A 22,119-nucleotide genomic window follows, 5' to 3' on the forward strand; every position below is an offset into this window, starting at 1 on the left:
ACCCACAAACATGTTCTCCCGGTAATCTTAAAATTCTGTCCCATCAGTGGCAATGTACACATATGCGACCTTGTTATGGTAGTAAACTCTACTTCAGAACAGAATGGTTAAAGACTGAGATTTGGTAAACAAAGTTTTCGTTAACTGAATAATAGCAAAGTTTCAAGGAAGTGTAAAATTTACAGAGTCAACAAACACTTTTCAGTACAAAAAAATGAAAAATATTAAAATCTTTTGAAAAGGCTTTTAAAAAAAATGTTGTATGTAGGGAAAGCAATTATGAAACTTAAAAAGGCCTCAGGTTCATCACTGTGATGTTTTTGTACAGTACTCCTGCAAATGTTGCCTGGTCCAAGTATGTACCAAATTTAGAACACACTAGAAATGACTTTTTAAAAATTGCCTTAGCTCAACATGTCATAAGTGATAAAAGAGCATCATGTAAAATGAACCCAAAACCGGGTTATTTTCTTTTCCTGGTTGCTCATATTCCAAATAACTGTGAGTTTAATGTATAAAATCATACAACTACTATTCATAACACTCCAGTAATGAAAAATATGTAGCATTCATATGAACCTACCTCATGGTTATTGATTTAAATCTTATTTTTCTTTTCTGAACCAACCCTGTTAGCACTAAAACGCATGAAAAATGAAAAGGTCTCTTCAAGTTAGGTATACCAATACAAAGTTTTCCACAGGGTGAAAATAAAAATCTGATAAAGACAGCCCTTTATCATCTCTGTATTTTCAGATTATCTAGCTAACCATTAGATCAGTTGTAGAGCTGAGATTACACGCCTCCTTCCTGAGGAGGCCTTAAAAATTCCATTTCTGGGGTGGTGGGTTGGCTCAGTTGGTGAGAGCGCAGTGCTCCTAACACCCAGCTCACCGGTTCGATTCCCACATGGGAATTTTCACCCTCAACTAGAGTGAAAACAACTTGACTTGGAGCTGAGCTGTGCCCTCCACAACTAGATTGAAAACAGTGACTTGACTTGGAGCTGATGAGTCCTGGAAAAACACACTGTTCCCCAATAAAAAAAATAATTTTAAAATTCCATTTCTTGAAAAGGAACTATTGGGATAGTGAACTGGCATGCAATGGCAGTCTATAAATGTTGCACACTTTTTAAAAGGAAAACTCCAGTCCAAGATGACTTTCAAATTTTCCTATCTGCAAAATGAGTGGCACTCGTTATTCTTCATTTGACCTACTAAGTGTTAACCCAAATTATAGACTAGAAACTGCACAACACTTCAAAAAAGCCCCTCTCAAGGTGATACTGATAATCTTTCCATTATTTAACTCTCACTCCTTTCCCCAAACACACAAATCCTGTCTTTTTTGTTGTAGTCCAAGTCCTACTTTCCCTTAAAAACTGAAATCTACTTACCCTACTTCTCAAGCTATTATAGCATTTATTGACTGCACCACCTATTTATTTCGAAGGCTTGGCTAACTTATGTTGTTAATAATCACACCCAGAGTTGTCACAACAATTATTTCTAAATACCACCATATACAAAAAGCACCAAACTGGGTGCTAGGCTATATTTTGGGTTGACCGATCTCATTTCCTATGTTTCAGCTGAGCACCAAGTAATATTAGGTTAAGAAACATACAGAGATTTTATCTGAATATGTGATTCTTTGAAAAATCTTCCATAGCTTCACAAGAGAGTTTTGTATTCATATTTTAAGGTTAAAGGAACAGCTAACAAGCAATAGGTATTATTTTGAAAATCTTTGGGAGAACAAAGATTAAAATTTTAAATTACTGATTCCTGACATTATGCTGAATCCCATCAGTTCTGCTATGAAGAAAAGGTAAAAACCAGGAAAATCGGGTATTTCATGAAATTAAAGATTTTTTTCTTTCAAATGAAATAATTTTAATTAGGTATATGAAAAGTTGCTACCCTGGATTAGAATGGAAAGTGGTTAAAAAAATGAAATCAAAAGAATATTTCCTGACATGAAACTAATATAAAATTGAAATTTCATTGTCCATAAATCGTTTTATTAGAATACAGACATACGCATTTGTTTATGTATTATCTATGGCTGCTTTTATACTACAATAGAGTAGTTGCAACAGAGACTATGACCCAAAAGTCTTAAAATATTTACTGTCTGGCCTTATCAAAGTCAAATGAGTTAATTTTATTTCTTGTAGACAATTTAAACATAAGGAAAAATGGTGTAATATCTAAATATGTAAATTAACAAAATAATGAGGCACCTTTTTTGGTCTTTAGTTAAAATAATATTTTTGAGACTACAAAGCTGCAGTAAGACAGGCACTTTACTACATTGCTGTTAGGAATGTAAACTGGTTTATCTGTTCTGCGAAGCAGTTCAGGAATAGGTATCAGGAGTCTCAAATATCACTTTCAGTGCTGTAAAGAATTTGACCATAAAAACATACCACAATTTATTCAGCCACTTCCCTAATGATAGCTATATGTATATTGTTTTCAATGTTTTACTATAGAAACAATGGAATATATAACATTTTTATGAATGCTCTATTTTAAAGATTTTAATGTATTTAACATAAATAAACTGATGCTAAATCTATGGGAGTCACATTTAATGAGAAACAGAGTATTTTACATAATTTCAGAGTTCCGTGAGCTTGCTGGGTCACAGGTTATACACACCTTCAACTTCACTAGACAGTGCCAAAATGTTCTCTAAAATAAGAACAATTTATTCTATGTCAATACTTTTCAGACATATTCATTATTGCCAATCTGATGGAAAAGAATTGTTGCCAACCTGATGGCATCTCACTGTTACTTTCAACTGTATTTTCCTAATTACTAGGAAGATTCAGTGACTTCTTTATTGACCATTTATGTTTCCTCTTTCTGAAGTGACTGACCAGGTCCTTTGCCCAATATTCTATGATAACATTTGTCTTCATTTGTTTCTTTTTGTTTTGTTTCCTTTAGTAATTTGAAGGTGAATCCTCATTCTTTTTTTTTTTTTTTAAAGATTTTATTGGGAAAGGGGAATAAGCCTTTATTGGGGGAACAGTGTACTTCCAGGATGTAATCCTCATTCTTTTAAGAACAAACTTTATAACCACCACTTTTCCTCCAAAGCTCTTCCATCTTAACTAGATCCAGTATTATTCCGTTCATACTACTTTTCACAGCCCTCTCAATGGAAATAAATTCCTCTTATTGACACCATTTTCACAATTACCTTAAAGCTGTAATGATGTCATCCATTCCCCTCCAATATATTTACATATAACATAGAACATACCCAAATTCGATAATGTGCCTTTCAAAGCCTTCCATAATCTGTCCTCAACCAACATTTTCAGCCTATTACTCTCCTGTATATACTCTATGCACCAAATAAACTGGACAGTTTGCCACCTATCTCAGATACCCCCTGCTTTCTAATTCTGTCTTCATCTATGCAGTTCCTAGCACCCATCTGATTATTGGAAATTCTTCTTCAAGGAAAGCTCTTCCTTACAATATAATGCCAACAAATAAATATAGGAAAGAATTAGAAAATAAAATCACCATTTTGCAACCATATGAATAAAATTCATTCAGGCAAGAATCATCAGTTCATGAAAACCCACAGGGTGGTAATTTATGAGGAATAGACTATTTCACATAATCTCAAAGTATCCCTCCCCCAAATTACTCATAAGAGTAACTAAATTGAAGAAATAGAAAAAAAAAACACTGTAACCAACTAATCAAAATTAGTATCATCAATAAGGGGCAAATACCACATGCCTCCAAATTTGATGTCTTGAGAAAGACACTGTTATCACTTATGCAGTATTCCAGTCAAAAAACCATAACCATGAGTAAACATCAGAGAAACCCAAACTTAGGACATTCTATAAAATACCTAGTCTGTATTATTTTAAAATATTATTCAAAAATGTTAAATGTAAAAGACAGACTAAGTACTTTTTCCAGATTAAAAATTATACATGATTCTTAACTGGATCCTGAACAGGGGAAATTACAAAGGACATTATTGGGAGAATTAATGAAATTTGAGTATGGACTATAGATTCAGGTTGTGTGCTTAATAAATATTTACTGAAATAAAAGAGCTTTCATTCCAAGAATCCACATCTAAGGAAATGCAAAGATACATATACCTGAGAAGAGAAACTGATAGGACTAATGTGCTGAAACAGTGTCTGGAGCACTGAAGATTAAAATGAACAAATTAACAATTCTGGGAATGTTCACAGAAACCATCACCACTCACCTTACTTCAAGAACAAACACATGGTCCACATGTGATTTTTCAATAAAGGCTTCAAGTTTCTAATATTGAACAGAAAACTGTTTAGCTGCCAAAGGAAATAACTGCAAAAGTGTTAGTCACCTATAAAAACATTAGATTCTTAGTTTTTACCAAAAAAAAAATAAATAAATCTAGAAACACACATTATACTGCCTTTTGAATTTTAATGACACTAATAGCTTTATTTAACAAACATTGAATGACTACTAAGTGCAAAGCACTGTGCTAGGTGCCATGAAAGATACAAAGATGAAAAAGACATCGTCCCTGCCCACAAGGAGCGTATAATCTAGTGGGGGAGACAAGTACACAAATAACTAGAATACAAGGCAGTAAACAACAGAGTGGGCAAGTGTTGAATGTGGCCTGAGTGTGATGCTAATTAGCCTCAAGGTTCCAGTTTGAGACACTGGTGATGTAGTGTTGGCTGCTTTGAAAATCCCATCTCAAGATTGGCATAATAGATGTTTAAGTGGTCCTACCCAAGCAGCTGGAGGCAAGAGAGTATGCCAGGTGGAGGGGCTGTTTGAAACACTGTCGTACCTACATACATGGTGCTGACACAAGTATGCAGGGACAGCTAAAAAAAGAACATATATATATATCATCTGTCCTTTGGTTAATGGCTATAGCTACTGTTTTAAACAATATACTTTTATATAAAAAGGAATTTGTATAATCCCAGAAAAATCAATTTAAGGATTAATATTAATTCAACAAAGAATCTTGCCATAGGCAATTTTCTTATTTACTAATTGATTAACTCTTTTCTCTAAATATCTATAAAGCTCTTTAGCAATTAAACAGTTAGACATCTAAGTATTGCTGAGTAACAACCTCTTATGTTCAGCCTTCTGAAGGAAATGGTCACATACCTGATAACCTGATATAATACTATTCTAATAGCAACAAGAAGGCCTTAAAGAGATTTAAGGAAAATAACTTTTAATGCGTCAATGCAAATGGAATACACATTGATTACATACAATTCAATGTCCTTTGAAAATATCTCAATGACAGCATTTGAAACCAGTTAAGGCCAGCAAAATTGAAGTGAGGAAAAAATGTCACATGTCCTGTCTTTCATTGGTTTCATACAATATTACCTACGACTATGGCAATCCAATCTTTCCTTTGAAAATTCCATTTATTAGTATTGACGAGCTTTGATTTACTTTTAGCTCGTATGCTAACGACAGCTGCTGACCACTTCCCTCTTGGTAGTGCTGACATAAATGGCAAAGTAGAAGCACACTTCCTGGCTGCTTTTCCTACTTCCTGAATTGGAGGGTTGACTGCTTAGCCTGTTTCCTTCAGTGTGTCACTGTGATCCTGGGACCTCTGCTGCTTTCTCTCAAGGAAACGAGCACGTGCATCTGATATGGATTTATCATCATTTCTTCTTTGCATTTTCTTTAGGACTTCTTTTGATATTCCATCTGAAAACATTACAAATTAATTCAGTAAAACTTTAGTTTTGAGATTCAGTACTAGAAATTTAAGTTAAAGAGAAAAAGATGCCCTGATTTTGTAATGTTATAGAGAAAAAAGAAAATTAAATTCTGTCCTTTCAAAAAAAAATGATGTATTCTATGGTTTAAAAACGGTCAGTTTTCTGAGTCCTAAGGAGTCAGAAAAATTGACCCTATTCAAGCATGTAGTGCAGTTACATCCTGCAACAAAACACATGTCTAATGTTTCTAAAATGACTGTTCTATGATCTTGAACAAAATTTCTCACCATTCTATTTCTCAGGGATATCAAGTAAGGATAATATATTTTGCTCCATCAATCAGCCTCCAAAAGCTTTACTGAGAAATAAGTTTTCTTATTTCTCAAATAAGAAATATGTGTGAACTGAGAAATAAGTTTTGTGTCCTAAATCTGTAGCACAACTGTTTCAGCCTCCCAACTAGGGACCTAACATTTTATGGAAAATAAAAGATCTTCTGAAGTAACGATTCACAAAATTTTATAAACCAAATAAAAATAGTAAAGTATACTGGGAAGCAGTATGGCATAATAGTTAAGAAAGAGTACAGGACAAAGAATCAGGTTTCTTGGATTCAGAATCCAGATGCACCAATTATTAGCTATGGGATTTTCAGCAAATTATTACACACTGCTAAATACTTCCTCTGTAAGTGGAGATACGTACTTATGTCATAGGGCTATTGTGAAAATTCAATGGGGGTAATACAAGCTTTTAGCACATGATAAAACCTCAGTACATACTGTTGTTAATAATGTTTTTGGATAGAGGGGTTAAGAAAAACAAGATTAACTGAAAGGAAAGAAGGAAGTCAAAATAACTAAGTCTGAGACTCATGACAACTCTTTCCTTTCTGAGTAGGTAGAGCCAGAATCTAAGCCGTGTAACAATATTTCTGTAATTATATGAGAATTTGGACATTTGTGTTCCCTGGACTAATATCACTAGAACAAGTGATACACTCACCCTTTAGATGTTTTACATTTTCCTTATTTGTCCATCTCCTTCTTGCATCTTCTCTTGCTTCACGTCGGGCCACACTGCTCAAATCATGTGCATTAAATTCATGCAACTTGGGTAACAAATCTCTCACCCACTCATAACGGATTGGACACACAATTCTTGCGTAGACTTTGGTGGTAACTAATACCTCATGAAAAATTATCCATTCAAGTTTGGTTTCCTGTTCATGAAGCTATACAAAAGAATTCATTTGAGGATGATAACTCAATAAACTGCCTTATTCCACATTAGACTAATCAAATACTAATAGCCCAAGCTCTTCTGAATTAATCCCTGTATTCTTCAAACAGTAGGTATGAGCTTACTCAACACCTTTTCAGTTTTATGTAATATAGACGTATGCTAAACTTAACCTCAAAGTGAAAAATAGAAGACATTTACATATTACTTATTCCTACACCTTTACAAAGTTCTTCTCTTTATTAAAAATAAGGTACTTACTGCTGAGGAAGGATGAATGTGAACTGGGCTTCCACGCCCATCCATTGTGCAAAACGTTCTCCCAACAGATCTAAAAACAACAAAAAAACAAAGGATAAAGACAATACTGTAAAACAAACAAGTAAAGCACTACGTCAAACAATGAACTATTATAATATGTTCTGTTACAAAAAACACTATAAACAGGTTTATTCAACTGTCACTATAATTTTTCTGCCAATTCATTTAAAATTAATGATACAACTTAAACAGTCATTTCAGTTAAGTATAAACATTTTTGGTTAATAAGTAGTGATAGTAACAATAATATTGTATTTGTGCTTTATAGTTTCCAAAATGTTTTCATAATAAAGGCTCAAAAGAACCTGTAAGTTTTGAGAGCCAGGCACTTTATGATCAAAACTGAGATTCAAAAAATTTAGCTAGCCTTCTCAATGTCACAGAGCTAATGTTTGGTGAAAGCAAGTCCCAAACATAAGTCTTCTAACTTAAACATAGTATTCTTTATATTATATTATGTTACATCTCTTTCTTAAGGTATGAGTTTCACCATTCTAAAATCTGACAATTAGAACATCTCATCTATCCTTTTTCTAATTCATGTTCTTCATATCAAATTCTTATCCTCTTCTATACTTCCCTACATAAATGTTATTCCAAAAACTTGTCAAAATAATAACCCTCATTCAATCATCACAACTGATTTCCTATAGAACTTATATATATTCCTATTATAACCCAGATCAGACTGCATTATAATTATTTGTTTATATATCTGTACAGTATATACAGAGGATGCCAAAAAATGTATACACATTTTGAGAAAGGAAAAAACTATTAAAATTGTAATACTCAATATATACCAATAACAAAAGACAAACTCAAGTCACGTGTATACATTTTTTTGGCATCCCGGTATTTGTATAGTATAAAAATCTTTATTTGAACCATTTGAGAGTTAATTCCCAACCTATGCCCCATCAGCCCCAAATACCTGAGTGTGCATTTCCTATAATCAAGGACATTTACCTACATAACCATGATACAACCAACAAAACTAGGGAATTAACACAATACATGACTAACATTTCTTCAGACCCCACTGAAATTCTACCAAATGTCTTAATATCCTGTATAGCAAAAGGATCCAATTCAGAATCATGTATTGCCTTTACTTTTCATATCCTCTTAGTCTCCTTCATTCTGGAATACTCCCCCAGTTTTTCATTGACCTTCATTATCTTGACACCTTTAAAGGTTAAGTGATATTGTAGTATGTCCCTCAATGTGAGTTTGTCTGTTTTAGGATGATTAGATTCAGGTTATGCATCTTTGGCAGGAATATCACAGAAGTGATGCTGTGTTTTCATTATATCCTATCAAGAAGAACACGATTTTGATTTGTTTCATAACTGATAATGTTCACTTTGATTGCTTGATTCAGTGGAGAAGCATCTGCCAGGCTTCACCACTGAAAAGTTACTTTTGCCCTGGTAATTAACAAGAATTTTGTGGCGAGATGCTCAACTATGTAAATAATTCCATTTGTCATTAAACTTTTAATTTACTCATTTATTAATTTATGATTACAGACCCATGATTTCACATTTTATGCAATGGATTGTATAATCCTTTACTATCATTATTTATTTTGATGCTCAAAATTTTCCATATTTGATCAATTGGGGCCTATTCAAACTGGCTCCTGTGTACATGACACGGCCTCAACCTTCACTGATCACTTCTTTGCTTGCTGGCAAAGTAAGATGTTCTGGGCTCATCTTGCTCTTTCCCAGTCCTATTTCTCCAAAGAGCCCTGTGTCCTTTATATGGCAGATGGTTTTTCCAAGTCAAGATCTGGGTACTGAGTATATTCATTGCTATAATGGTGTCATTGCTCGCAGTCCATTTCAGAGCTAGGGTATATGTGTATGTAAATATTTATAGACACACATATAGGTTATATATACACACAGTAATATCTATTTTTATCCCCATATCTATCTAACCATCCAACTATATTAAAAAAACATACGTTCACAATGATACCCTAAAATTCCATTCCAGGACCACAAAGCTCCTTCTTGTTGTCTCCCTTTCCATATTTCTAACTCCCTACGCCATTATCTTTAATATATTTAATTACGTGATCAATTCCTCTGTATCTAACGAATCTCCCATCACCCCCACTGTTACCCCTGTCCCTACAAAGATGCCTTCTCTCACTACACTCAAACTCTGACACTAAGTACTGAACAATTCCCATGTGAATGCTTTCCCCATCCTGCTCAAGCCCTGACATCCCACACCAACTTTCCCTTCCTCAGGGATGCCACCTCAACCTGTTTGGCTTTCATACTCCACAGAGCTATCCCTTTACAAGAAACCTTGTAATTTAACGTAGGCACTGATACCCCGTGCTGGACAGCTGTCCTACAGACCCCCTCATCGCCCCACTTGAACTCCAACATCCCGCTCTGAATCACTGCAGCTCCCCCTGCACAAGTTATGAAAAGGTTCACCGTAGCTGATGCCATCATAATCACAGAGCTTAAATCAAACCGTCAATCTTTAATATTAAATAGTTCAATAATACAGTCAAGCTCATATTGCTTACCTTCGGGCTACATTTTTGAAATAACCTGCACAGAGACATCTTCGTAGTACTTCATGTTTAGGGCCTTCAAAAGTCTCTCTTGGGAAATCACTTTGCTATTGAAAGAATATATATGTGGTGGTAAATCTCACAGAACAATTTAAAATAATCTTTTCTTTTGAAAAATCAGTATTTCTAAAGATTCCGTTTTTGGCCAATATGGAGTAAGAGGGACCAGATTTACCCTTCTGCTTGAAACAACCAAAAAATGGACAAAACATATGAAGTAATGATTTCCAAAATACTGTATATCATGCAATAAGGGTTAGTGATCTCTGAGAAATAAAAGGTGAGTATTGATCAGCATAGGAATGTGAGGAAACTACCCAAAGCCAGGAAAAGAATCTCCTACAAAGATAAGAGATTACAATGTTTGGTGCTCACACAGGGTTAGGAATGGTGCCTGTTCCGACAAGCCAGACTAGAATATCTCATAATTTATATGATTTTGGTACTCAGAGGGTCTTGCCAAAATGCTACTCAAGAAAAAAGCCATTATAACAATCACCTGTTTAAGCTTCCTGATTAGTTCTCGAAGTTGAGCTTCAACACGAAATGCAGAAAATAAGCACCTCCAATGAATCCAATGTTTTTGGCACCACGAAGCTGGAGCTCCACTGTAAAACAAAAGTACCGGTATCTCAAAAATATCTTCTATAAGTGAAAGTCTAACAATCTCATTTCTATTACAAAACCAGAATCCCATAAGCAACTGTCAGCCCTTTTATGAGACCTGTCCAATTACTGAAAAAAGCACTTTAAAGAATTTGAAAAAACAAATTAATGCAGGTATCTCTGAGTGAATTAAAAAATAATTTGCAAATGGGTATCTTTTTAATCACATGCTTTAACAAATATCCAATCATTTTCTCATCTGAGCTACTTATATAGAACCAAAATTCCATTAGGTCATTTTCTGGAAAGGTTTAGGGAGAGAAGAGAACTATTATATAATAAATGCCTACTGAGTTAACAGTCACCTGACATAGATAAATCTCACTAATGTTCATAAAAATACCAGTGAGGTCAATATCATCCTCACTGAACCGAATTTTCTACAGTCACCTATGATAGTAAGTACATATTGGAGCTATATTTCAAATTGACAATTTCCAGTACATAGAACTCACATACCTTGATTTGCACTGTTCAAAGATGACAGCTAAAGTTGCAAAGTCGTTAAAGCCTCCAGCTTTAGCTGCCAGTTCTCTATGTCTCTGTTCTGCCTCCTTCTGGTACTCTGGATCAACTAAAATGACAATTGGAGAGGCAATTTAGTTCTACTTTACATCAAGTGTTTACATTCACTTTGTTTATTCAAGATCATTAAAATCTGTCTAGCCCTCTGGGGTGGAATAAAGTGCAACTATATTAACTCTTCCGGGGGGGACTCTAATTCTCCCGTAATTTCTTTTTCTTCTTTTAACGACACTTCCTGAGATTTTACCAGAACAGTAACATTATTTCTCCCAATCCATTTGCCTTTAAAATAGTATTTGGAATTTTTTAAATTCATTTTTAGCATAAGAGTAACCCATGCTCACATGTTTAAAAATTGTGTCAAAGTTCAATGTTCTCCACTTTGTCACATTACCCATAAACCAATCCTCAAGGCTAACCACTGTTTAGTGTGTGTCCTTCAAGATATTTCCTATGTATATAATAAGCATATGTATATAGTGATTTATTTTTACATAAATGGGATATGTGTTCTGAAACTTCCTTTATTCACTTAATAATAGCTCATGTCAGTACATACAGAATTATTCCTTCTCAAAATAGCTATATCGTATTCCCCAGGGGTATAAAGAACATAACACAATTTAACCAAGTCCTTATTTATCCAATTCCTAATTATGGGTAATTAGGACAGCCATATAGGCAGAACTGAACTACTATGAACTTTTTAGTTTTCTTTTTTAACTTTATATTGAAGTATATAACATGCATACAGAAAACTACACAGGTCATAACTGTACAGCTCAATAAATATACCATACTAATGTACCCAACATGCAGATCAACAAATAGAGTATTATCAACATTCCAGAAGCCCTCTTTTTGCTCTCCTTCCAATAACTAACCTCCACAAGGGCAACTATTTCATGACTTCTAACCCCAAAGAAGGGTTTTGCCTGTTTCTAAACTTTGTATAAATGCACTTTATCTGTCTGGTTTCTTTTGCTCAACATTTTCTTTTTGAGATTATCTGTTATTGACTTTGACCCAATTCCACTCAGGACTGCCCAAGTTCACCACATAACACTTTACCCAGGCTAATCTTTCAGTCCCATTTTTCAAAATTTCCTAGGCCTCCTTCCTTCATTGCACCACATCATACCACAATTCCTATTCATTCAGTATACCCATCACAGCTAGATTTAGCAGAGGTATCACGTTGCCTGATTTCAGGGAGCAGTACTTATACAAACTACAATGGGAATCTGTAAAGCAACAGTTCCTGGTATTAGGAGGAAAGCAATCTGATTTTTAAAAAATACTCATAAAGATATAAAGACTTCCATCCCAGACTTTAAGTAGCTTCTACCTATGTTACCTGGGTAACACTGAAGGAAGCTGCTAGAGACAAAAGGAGAGAGACTACAGTAATGTTGAAGTTCATATCATACACAGTTCCTACAATCTCAGCAAGTTTATCCTCTGACTAAACAATAGTTTGACTATCCATCTTTAATTACTTTCCCAGTAGACTTGGCATTTTCTTTAACTTGTTATCTTTCCCCAGATAAAATTCTATTCAGTTTTACATCATGCAAATAGGTAAATGCTACTGAGGCAAAAACTATAAATAAAAGCTAAAGCAGCAAAACAAGGCTATATCAGCTAAACTCCCTTTGAGAAAATAATTCAATATTTCTCTATATAGTAATCAATCAGAAAACAAAACTTACACAGAAAGAGGTTCAATAACGGTTCTCAGAACTGAAGTGGCCGAATAAGGCTATACGTGTCTCATATCAATAAAGTACCCTTTATTTCTAAAAATATCACAGTTAAAATAATTAAAAGAAAAACTTTAAAACCAATCTAATGTTATTTTAAATTTTTTCTACTTTAAGGCAATGCTCTTCACCGCTTAAAAAATATTTATTTATCAGCCCTCACTTCACTGTCTGACTTCTAAAGCTATATCTATAATAACAGACATTCTGCACACAGTTTACTACAGCCAAAGAGGTTACTAAAAATGTTGACAAGATCATTTTGATGTTTAAAATCGAGATTCAATGTTATGTCTGAGAATACTAGCCAGTTTTACCAATAAGTATATAGTAAACTAAATTAGGTGATCTATAATGACTAAAACCCAAGCCAGAAGAGACCGCTTAACCTATAAAGACTGTAATTTAATTTTTGTTGTGTTTGAATTTTTAACTATATACATATATTGGGAATGGTGGTATGAAGAGGTAGGCAGAACCTCTCTCTGAGAGAGACATCTATTGAACTAGTCAAAAGTATCAAAGACAGTCATTCAAGGTCTCCGGAGAGTGACTGAATCTATCAAATTCCCTAAGAACAGTAGGAAGCATTGCCTTCAAATAGGAATGACACTCATCCCCCCAAAGCCTGTGTGAAGAACGATTATTCCAGAGGGCTTGGCAGCCTGAGAGTGGCACCCTTTTTTTTCACCCACAGCTCCTACTGTGTAGGGAGGAGCAAGGCTGAGCAGCTAAATGAATGGGAGAACAGTTAACGACAGTGCAAAATTTCTTTACAGCTCTACTGTAGAAGAGCTGTTTCCAGTGAGTTCAGCAGCTGAGGAGAATCTCCCACTACTACCAGTTTCCTAGAGCTATTCAGCTATTATTTTTTTGGCAGCCAGTGAATATCCACAGAGCCCATCTTGCCAAGCTTTGTGCTGAGGAAGACACATACTAGTCAGAGGTGGGAGCTCAAGTTCCCACCACCTTCTCACCTCTGCTCTATGGGGAGGACCCAGGAGGGGCAGCCAGTGAAGAGCAGGCTCCCAATCAAGCCCCAGTTAATGCTCCATAGCACAGGGATTCTTCCCAGAGCAGGGTGGGGACACACACTGTCAAAGACTGGCAATAGTTTGCCCCTGCAAAGGTGCTCAACTTCATTTGGATCAGACTATGGAGCAATTTATGCCCTAGGACATTGTCAAAAACAACAGAGCAATTAGTGGAGACTTAACAGTTTGGTATGGTACTAAACGTGGCAGAGCAGCCAAAAATTTAACAGATCAGAGAAACCTGCTAAAACTATAGTTGTCCAATGTTCTGGAAGACTGTGCAGATGCCCAAGGTTGTACTTTTGGAGGAGCAAAAGGAAAGGGAACATCTGAGCCTCTGGTTTTGGCTGAAGACAGGACAAACTCATAAATTCCCTGAACCGTGAAAACTGTCTCCAAACCACACAACACTGATCCAGTAGTAAAGGGTAAAAACATCACTGGCTTAAGGGGTCGAGGTACAACTCTAACTCTGGCTGTTAGAGTTGAAATGTACAATAAACAAAATGAAAACTTCACTCAGTGTGGTTCAACTGTAGATTTGGACAGGCAGAAGAGCGAATCATCAAAATATAGATCAAGGGAGATTGTGCAATCCAAACAACAGAAGAGGTAACAAAATGAAAAATGAGCAGTCTCAGAGAAATGTGGGGCACCATTAAGCACAGGGAGTGCCAAAGAGAGCAGAGAAAGGGGCAGAAAAATTTTTGAGGAAATAACAGCTGAAAGATTCCACAATTTAATTAAAAAAAACACACAACTACACATTCAAAGAGTTTAATGAACTCCAAGTAAGATAAAACCAAAGAGAGCCACAGATACATAATAGCCAAACTACTAAAAGCAGCAAAAGAATAATGATATTTTCACAATAGAACTCCAATAAAATTAACAACTGACTTCTCAATAGAAAGGATAACAGCCAGGAGATTAAGGGATGATATATTCATAGTGCTGAAAGAAAACGACCGTCAACTAAGAATCCTACATCCAGCAAAACTATATTTCAAAATGAAGGCAAAACAAAGACATTCCCATATAACAAAACCTGAGAGAATTTATCGCTAGCATACCTGCCTTGTAAGAAATAATAAAGGTTGGGGGGTGGGAGATGACGGTAAGGGGGATCAAATATATGGTGATGGAAGGAGAACTGACTCTGGGTGGTGAACACACAATGGGATTTATAGATGATGTAATACAGAATTGCACACCTGAAATCTATGTAATTTTACTAACAATTGTCACCCCAATAAATTAAAAAGAAATAATAAAAGGAAATTATTCAGACTGAAAGGAAGTGACACCAGATGGTAATTTGAGGGACACTAAAAAAACAGTACTGGTAAAAGTAAATATATATGAAAATAAGAAGGAGTATATGATTTTTTATTATATTCCCTTATGTGATTTAAAAAGAAACGACATGAAACATTATCTGTAAAATTGTACTGTTTGTCCTATAACATAGAAATGTAATATATTTGACAATAACAACACATATATTATCTATTTTTTTAAAAAGGGGCCTAGGTCTAAGGAAAATAAATCCAATCCTGAAACTAACATAACAATAGAAAAGGCTACTGCTTTATTTATAGTTATATTTTTGCTGTGTGGAATCTAGAAACACTGATAAATCTCTGAGCTACCTTAGTGCTTTGGGGGTAATTCATGTTTCATATTCATTAACATCACTGAGATCAAGTGCTTCACAAAGACAAGACTTAAAATTTCTCATCAAATCAAAGCACAGAATACAAAGACTGTATATATCTTGACAGGGGTTTGGGTTATGGGTGCAAGCATTTCACAAAATTAATTGAATCATATACCTAAGACTTACATTTTGCTACATGTAAATTTCTCTTTAAAAAGTGCAGTAAATATTGAACTCTAGTTATAAAGGGTTGCCTTTCACAGTGGTATAGCTTAACAATTCTGAAACTTTCGTATATTCTAGGGACAATGGACAACTTCAATACAAACTCTGGACTAGATAATAGTATTACATCAATGTTAAATTTTCCTAATTTTGATACATGTACTATGATTAAATAAGAGATTCCCCTTTTTCTTAGTAAATATTTTGTAGTAAAGGAGCACAATGTTTCCAATTTATTCTAAAATGATTCAGAGAAAAAAAATTTTTTTATAAATATATATGTATATATATACACATATAATTATACATATATACATATATATATAGAGAGAGAGAGAACAATTAAGCAAAATGTTAAAAACTGCTGAAACTAGATAAAAGGTATAAAGGAGTTCCTTTACTATCCTTTCAACAACTCTGTAAGTTTGAAATTGTATTTCAATAAAATGTGACCTCCCCCCCCCCCCAAAAAAAAGAGGCTAACACCAGACTGGTTTCATCTATTTAAATATTCCAACAAAGAAAAACATTTCCTTTTTCTGGCCTTATAACACTATTAGAATTGGATCACCTTAATCCAACTCACTGGTTTTACAAATGAAAAACAGTGGACATCCCTACCCCCCAACTAGAAGAAAGCAAAGCTGACATGTGACAAACTAAGTTGTGTCCCATACTGACACACCCAGAAAGGAAAGAAACAGAGGTTTAAAGATATGGAAACCTCAAATTCTCTAAGGGGACAAGGGCCAAACTACCATTTCCTTTGATTCTTAAAAAAAGGTTAATATATTACTAATGTACTATAACCGGGCAAGGTTCACCATACTATCTTTCCTTACCAGTGAAAGGAAATTAACTCTCAGCCAAGAACATTATATACTCCCTATTTCAAACAACTAAGTTAAAGGATAATGAAATGTAAAACCTGTTTGTCCTCAGTTTCATGTCCCACAGGACTAGGTATATAGTAATCAAAAAATGCTCAGTGAAATACTGAAGACCTAAATAAATGGAGATACTCTGTGTACATGGATAGGAAGACTCAATACTGTCAAGATGTCAGTTCTTTCCAACTTGATCTACAGATTCAACGATATTCCAAGTAAAGTCCCAGAAAGTTATTTTGCGGATATCCACAAACTGTTCTAAAGTTTATATAGAAAGGGAAAAGATCCAGAATAACCAAATCAGTGTTGAAGGGAAAGAGCAAAGTCGAAGATCTGACCCTACCCAACTTCAAAAGTTACTAAAAAGCTCCAATAATCAAGACAGTGCGGTACAGACAGAAGAATTGAAAAATAGACCAATAGAAGAGAATACAAGGCCCAGAAACAGACCCACACAAACAGAGGCAAATGATCTTTGACAAAGGAGCAAAGGCATTTCAATGGAGAAAGGATAGTCTTTTGAACAAGTGGGGCTGGAACAAATGGACATCCAACTCCTAGAAGATAACATAGGAGAAAATCTAGATGACCTTGGGTATGGTGATGACTTTTCAGATAAAACACAAAGGGCATGACCCATGAAAGAAATAATTGATAAGCTGAACTTCATTAAAATTAAAAACTTTTGGGGCCGGCCCGGTGGCTCAGGCAGTTGGAGCTCTGTGCTCCTAACTCCAAAGGCTGCTGGTTCGATTCCCACATGGGCCAGTGGGCTCTCAACCACAAGGTTGCCAGTTCAATTCCTCGACTTCTGCGAGGGATGGTGGGCAGGGCCCCCTGCAACTAAGATTGAACACGGCACCTTGAGCTGAGCTGCCGCTGAGCTCCCGGATGGCTCAGTTGGTTGGAGTGCGTCCTCTCAACCACAAGGTTGCCGGTTCGACTCCTGCAAGGGATGGTGGGCTGCGCCCCCTGCAACTAGCAACGGGTAACTGGACCTGGAGCTGAGCCGCACCCTGCACAACTAAGACTGAAAGGACAACAACTTGAAGCTGAACGGCACCCTCCACAACTAAGATTGAAAAGACAACAACTTGACTTGGAAAAATGTCCTGGAAGTACACACTGTTCCCCAATAAAGTCCTGTTCCCCTTCCCCAATAAAATCTCTAAAAAAAAAAATTTAAAAACTTTTGCTCTGCAAAAGACAATGTAAAGAGAATGGGAAGACAAGCCATAGACTGGGAGAAAATATTTGCAAAAGACATATCTGATAAAGGACTATTATCCAAAATACACAAAGAAATCTCAACAGTAAGAAAACAAATAACCCAATTTAAAAAGACCTGAACAGACACCAAAGAAGATATACAAATGGCAAATAAGCATATGAAAATAAGGTTAACATCATATATCATCAGGGAACTGAAAATTAAAACAACAAGATACCACTACATTACCTATTAGAATGGCCAAAATCCAAAACACTGACAATACCAAGTGCTAGTGAGGATGTGGAGCAACAGGAATTCTCAGACTCCTTGTTGGTAGGAATGCAAAATGGTGCAGACCTTTGGAAGGTTTGGAAGACAGTTTGGCAGTTTCTTACAAATCGAAACATATTCCTATCATACGATTCAGCAGAGCTGAAAAGCCATGTCCACACAAAAACCTGCACATAGATGTTTATAGCAGCTTTATTCATAACTGTCAAAACTTGAAAGCAACCAAGATGTCCTTCGATAGGTGAATGGATAAACAAATTCCAAACCAATGAAATATGACTGAGCAATAAAAAAAAAGCTATCATGCCACAAAAACACATGGAGGAAACTAAAATGTACATTGCTAAGTTAAAGAAGCCAATCTGAAAAGGTTACCTACTGTATGATTCCAACTATATGGAATTTTGGAAAAGGCAAAACTATGGAAACAGTAAAAAGATCAATGTCTGCTAGGGGTATAGGGAAGGGATGTAGAGATGAATAGGTGGATACCCTGTGGGGTATCTTTAGGGCAGTGCTATTCTGTATAATATTGTAATGATGGATATGTGTCATTAGAAATTTGTCAAAACCCATAGAATATACAACACAGTGATCCCTTTAATTAATAATGTGTCAATATTGGTTCATTAATTGTAAAAAATATACCATACTAATAAAAGACATTAATACTAGGGGAAATAGTGCATGTCTATACTTTCCTTCAATTTTTCTATAAACCTAAAACTGCTTTAGAAAATAAAGTCTATTAATTAAAAAATAAAGCTCATCAGTAAGCTTCTTACCAGGTCGAATGAAGACATTTTCCACAGACAACATTGCTGCTATTGGAAGTAATAGATCTTCACAGTCCAGAGAAGCAGCCTTTATTACTGCACATGTCAGATGTGGAGGGAGAGGGAATTCCACCATAGACAAACCCAGTCTGGTCACATGGCCGCTCCTTAATAGAAAGAAAAAGTTCTTAAGTCTTTCTACCTTAGGAGAGTACAAATGAAATGTTCATCATTCATAATAAATCAGACATAATTTAGATTACCTTAAATCACCTCCAGAAATTCAATTAAATACAGGAAACATGATACACTGTGGTCATTGATAAGAGAAATATAAAGATGATAAATTCCCTGCTGTTAAGGGCCAATACATCCAAAAAAAACTAAACAATGATGCAGAATAAAGTAGTATAATAAAAGACACAAAATGTTATAGAAACATAGAGTGTCCTTGAAGAAATGAAAGAATGATAATTACTAGATCTTTCCCCATTACACAATCATGAGAGACAAGGATTCTGGTTCTATCATTTTGATGCACCCAGCATAACACCTGGCACTGAAATGGTACTCAGAAATTACTTATCAAATAACACCAATATCAAACAAAAATAGTTTTATGGTATAATTTTTAAATTCAGAATCGAGGTGAAGAAAGACTGAAGACAACTTCGAATTTCAGCTAAAACAATCCTTTCAATTCAAAGAAATCATTTTCTACTTATACAGGAAAGTATTAAGAACCCATTTTAAAAAGAGATTAACATCTGCTGTGGTCAGGATTTGGGGGGTTTTGTTTGTTTTTACCTGTCAATAGCATCACACTGGTAAAGTTGCTTAAGAGCTTCCAAAATAAGTCTCTCATTAGGTGGATCCAAATAGGGAAACCTGTGTTAAATGAGATATAAAATGAGTTTCCATTCCTTGAACATGGTAAGATTTTATACTGACCTGGAAATTTCTTTAAAAGGTTTTATTTGTCCTATTTTTCTAGTTTTGTTTTTGTTTCGTTTTTTTTTTTTTTTAAGCATTCTATGATCATGATCAGCATTCAGCAAAGGAGGAAATAATTTTTTCTGAATTATACTCTTCTATTAATTCAAGAAGCAATTCTTTTGGCTCTCCCTTAGCTGGAATACTTTCATCATTCTTGTTTACTTACCTTAACCCTGCCCCATTCTTCATAGCCAGTGTCAACTCTGTTCTGTAGTCCATAATTTTTATTACAATTTTATAAAACAGTGGAGAAAAATTAATTGCAAGTGGACAAAAATTACAAATTGCTTAACAGTACTTCAAAATAGCGTCTGATAAAATGGTAAGTATATTCAATTAATTTTACCATATTTGCTTTATGTATGTATGTATATGTACTTATTTTCTCCTGAACTATCTGAAGGCAAGTTGAAAATATAATGCTAATTCACCCCCAAAATACTTCAGCATGAATCCCCTGAAAATAAGGGCATTCTCTTACATAACCACAATACCATTAATGAACATAGGACAATTAAAGCTATTCTTAAAGAGTAACGGAGCAGCATATAACCAAGCATGAATACATACACACATACACACACACACTTTTACACAAGAACAATTAATATTTTCTGCACTGTATTATTTTTTCCACCATAGGTCTTGCGATGATAAATCATCTGCTCCAATTTTGTACCTTGAAAAAGGTCCAACAAAGGACAAAAGGTCCGATATCTTATTTAAAAAAAGTCCATTCCAAGATTAACAGCTCTATTTAAAAACAAATAAACAAAAATCTCACAGACTGTTCCACAGTCAGCTTTCCTACAACTTGTACCAATAATTCCTGGTTTCTTCTAGAGCAAGAGTTGGAAAACACTTTCTGTAAAAGGCCAGATAGCAAATACTTTGGTTTTGCAGACCATATGGTCTCTGTCACAATTACTCAACTCTGCTGTTATAGCGAAAGAAGCCACATATGAATGGGCATGGCTATGTTCCAATAAAGTTTTATTTACAAAAATGGTCAGTGACCCTGAATCATAGTTTGTGACCCCTGCCCTACAGCAATACCAAACTAGTCAGCTTCCTCTTCAATGTAAGAGCCCCTTCAGGTATGTGAAAACTACAATTATTTTTCTCCCTTGGTTATACCAATTACCAATCTGCCAAGCACTCCTTGTATTATTTGGTCTCTAAGAGACCTGCCATACCTAATTATTACCTTTTAGAAAAACTCTAGTGTCAAATTGCTCATAAAACATAATAATATCCAAAATTGAACGCCAAATGTAGTGACCAACACAGAACAGGAATGCTACCATTCCCAGTCATCTGGACATTGCTGTCTATTAATATAACCAAAGTCTATGCCTATGGGATTTCTTAAATTGTTTTTCAAACAGAATAGTAATTGCAAACTCATATTAAGTTTGTGGTAAGCTGATAATTTCAGATTATTTTTCACATGAATTTCTTAATGTGCAACCAAAACACAAGATACAAAATGTATCCTTTCAGATCTTTACCTTGTTAATTTTTCCCAAGGTTCTGGCCTGTTGAGATCATTCTAGATCTTGGTTTTAATCATCTACCAATGAGATGTCCAGACATTTTTCCAGTAATCTGATAATCAGGGCTTCAATATCTTTATTTAATATTTTCATTCAAAATGCTTATTAGGAAAGAGAAAAGTTCAGCATACTACCAGTAAAACCTCCATCTCGGCTACACTAAGCAATTAATCAATACTTTCTGGATTTGGCTATTTGGCAAATATATACTATTCAGCAGTACTGTCACCTCCTTATTCACAAAGATGTCAGATGTCATCTTGTTAAATATTGTGCTGAAAACAAAAGACATTAGGGTATTATTCAACAAATTCTTGTAATGTACGCATTGTGTAGATGGTCCTGTTTTCAAACTGAAAAGGAAGTGGTTTATAATGACACATTCTTTGTGAACCATTTTGATTCACACTGATTATTATAAATCACCATGAAATTCTCTTAAACCATTTTCCAATAAACTATGCTAGAGTCTTCTAAGAATCAATGTCAAGCTTTCTGGGCAGTTGTTTCCAGAATCTGCCCTTTTCTTAAATGGAAAAATCAAGGCATTTGCATTTCTCACCATTTTCTACATAATTTCTCATGGACGACCCACAATACC

General features: G+C 34.9%; 1 protein-coding gene across 1 annotated transcript in view; it reads right to left on the reverse strand.

The window, feature by feature from the left end:
- Window positions 1-4,452: 4,452 nt before the first annotated feature.
- DHX40 (DEAH-box helicase 40) overlaps window positions 4,453-22,119 on the reverse strand; it is a 35,927-nt gene continuing 18,260 nt past the window's right edge. The window contains exons 11-18 of the mRNA XM_019736385.3: window positions 19,774-19,854; window positions 18,976-19,133; window positions 11,049-11,163; window positions 10,423-10,531; window positions 9,876-9,970; window positions 7,259-7,328; window positions 6,761-6,989; window positions 4,453-5,741 (exon numbers count right to left, since the gene is read on the reverse strand). Coding sequence (XP_019591944.2) covers window positions 5,602-5,741; window positions 6,761-6,989; window positions 7,259-7,328; window positions 9,876-9,970; window positions 10,423-10,531; window positions 11,049-11,163; window positions 18,976-19,133; window positions 19,774-19,854 — 997 coding nt within the window. The 3' untranslated portion in view covers window positions 4,453-5,601. The remainder of the gene's footprint in view (window positions 5,742-6,760; window positions 6,990-7,258; window positions 7,329-9,875; window positions 9,971-10,422; window positions 10,532-11,048; window positions 11,164-18,975; window positions 19,134-19,773; window positions 19,855-22,119) is intronic.

The sequence above is a fragment of the Rhinolophus sinicus genome, chromosome 12 (genome assembly GCF_057876585.1).
Source record: "Rhinolophus sinicus isolate RSI-liver-muscle chromosome 12, RSI-T2T, whole genome shotgun sequence".
NCBI classification, from domain to species: domain Eukaryota; kingdom Metazoa; phylum Chordata; class Mammalia; order Chiroptera; family Rhinolophidae; genus Rhinolophus; species Rhinolophus sinicus.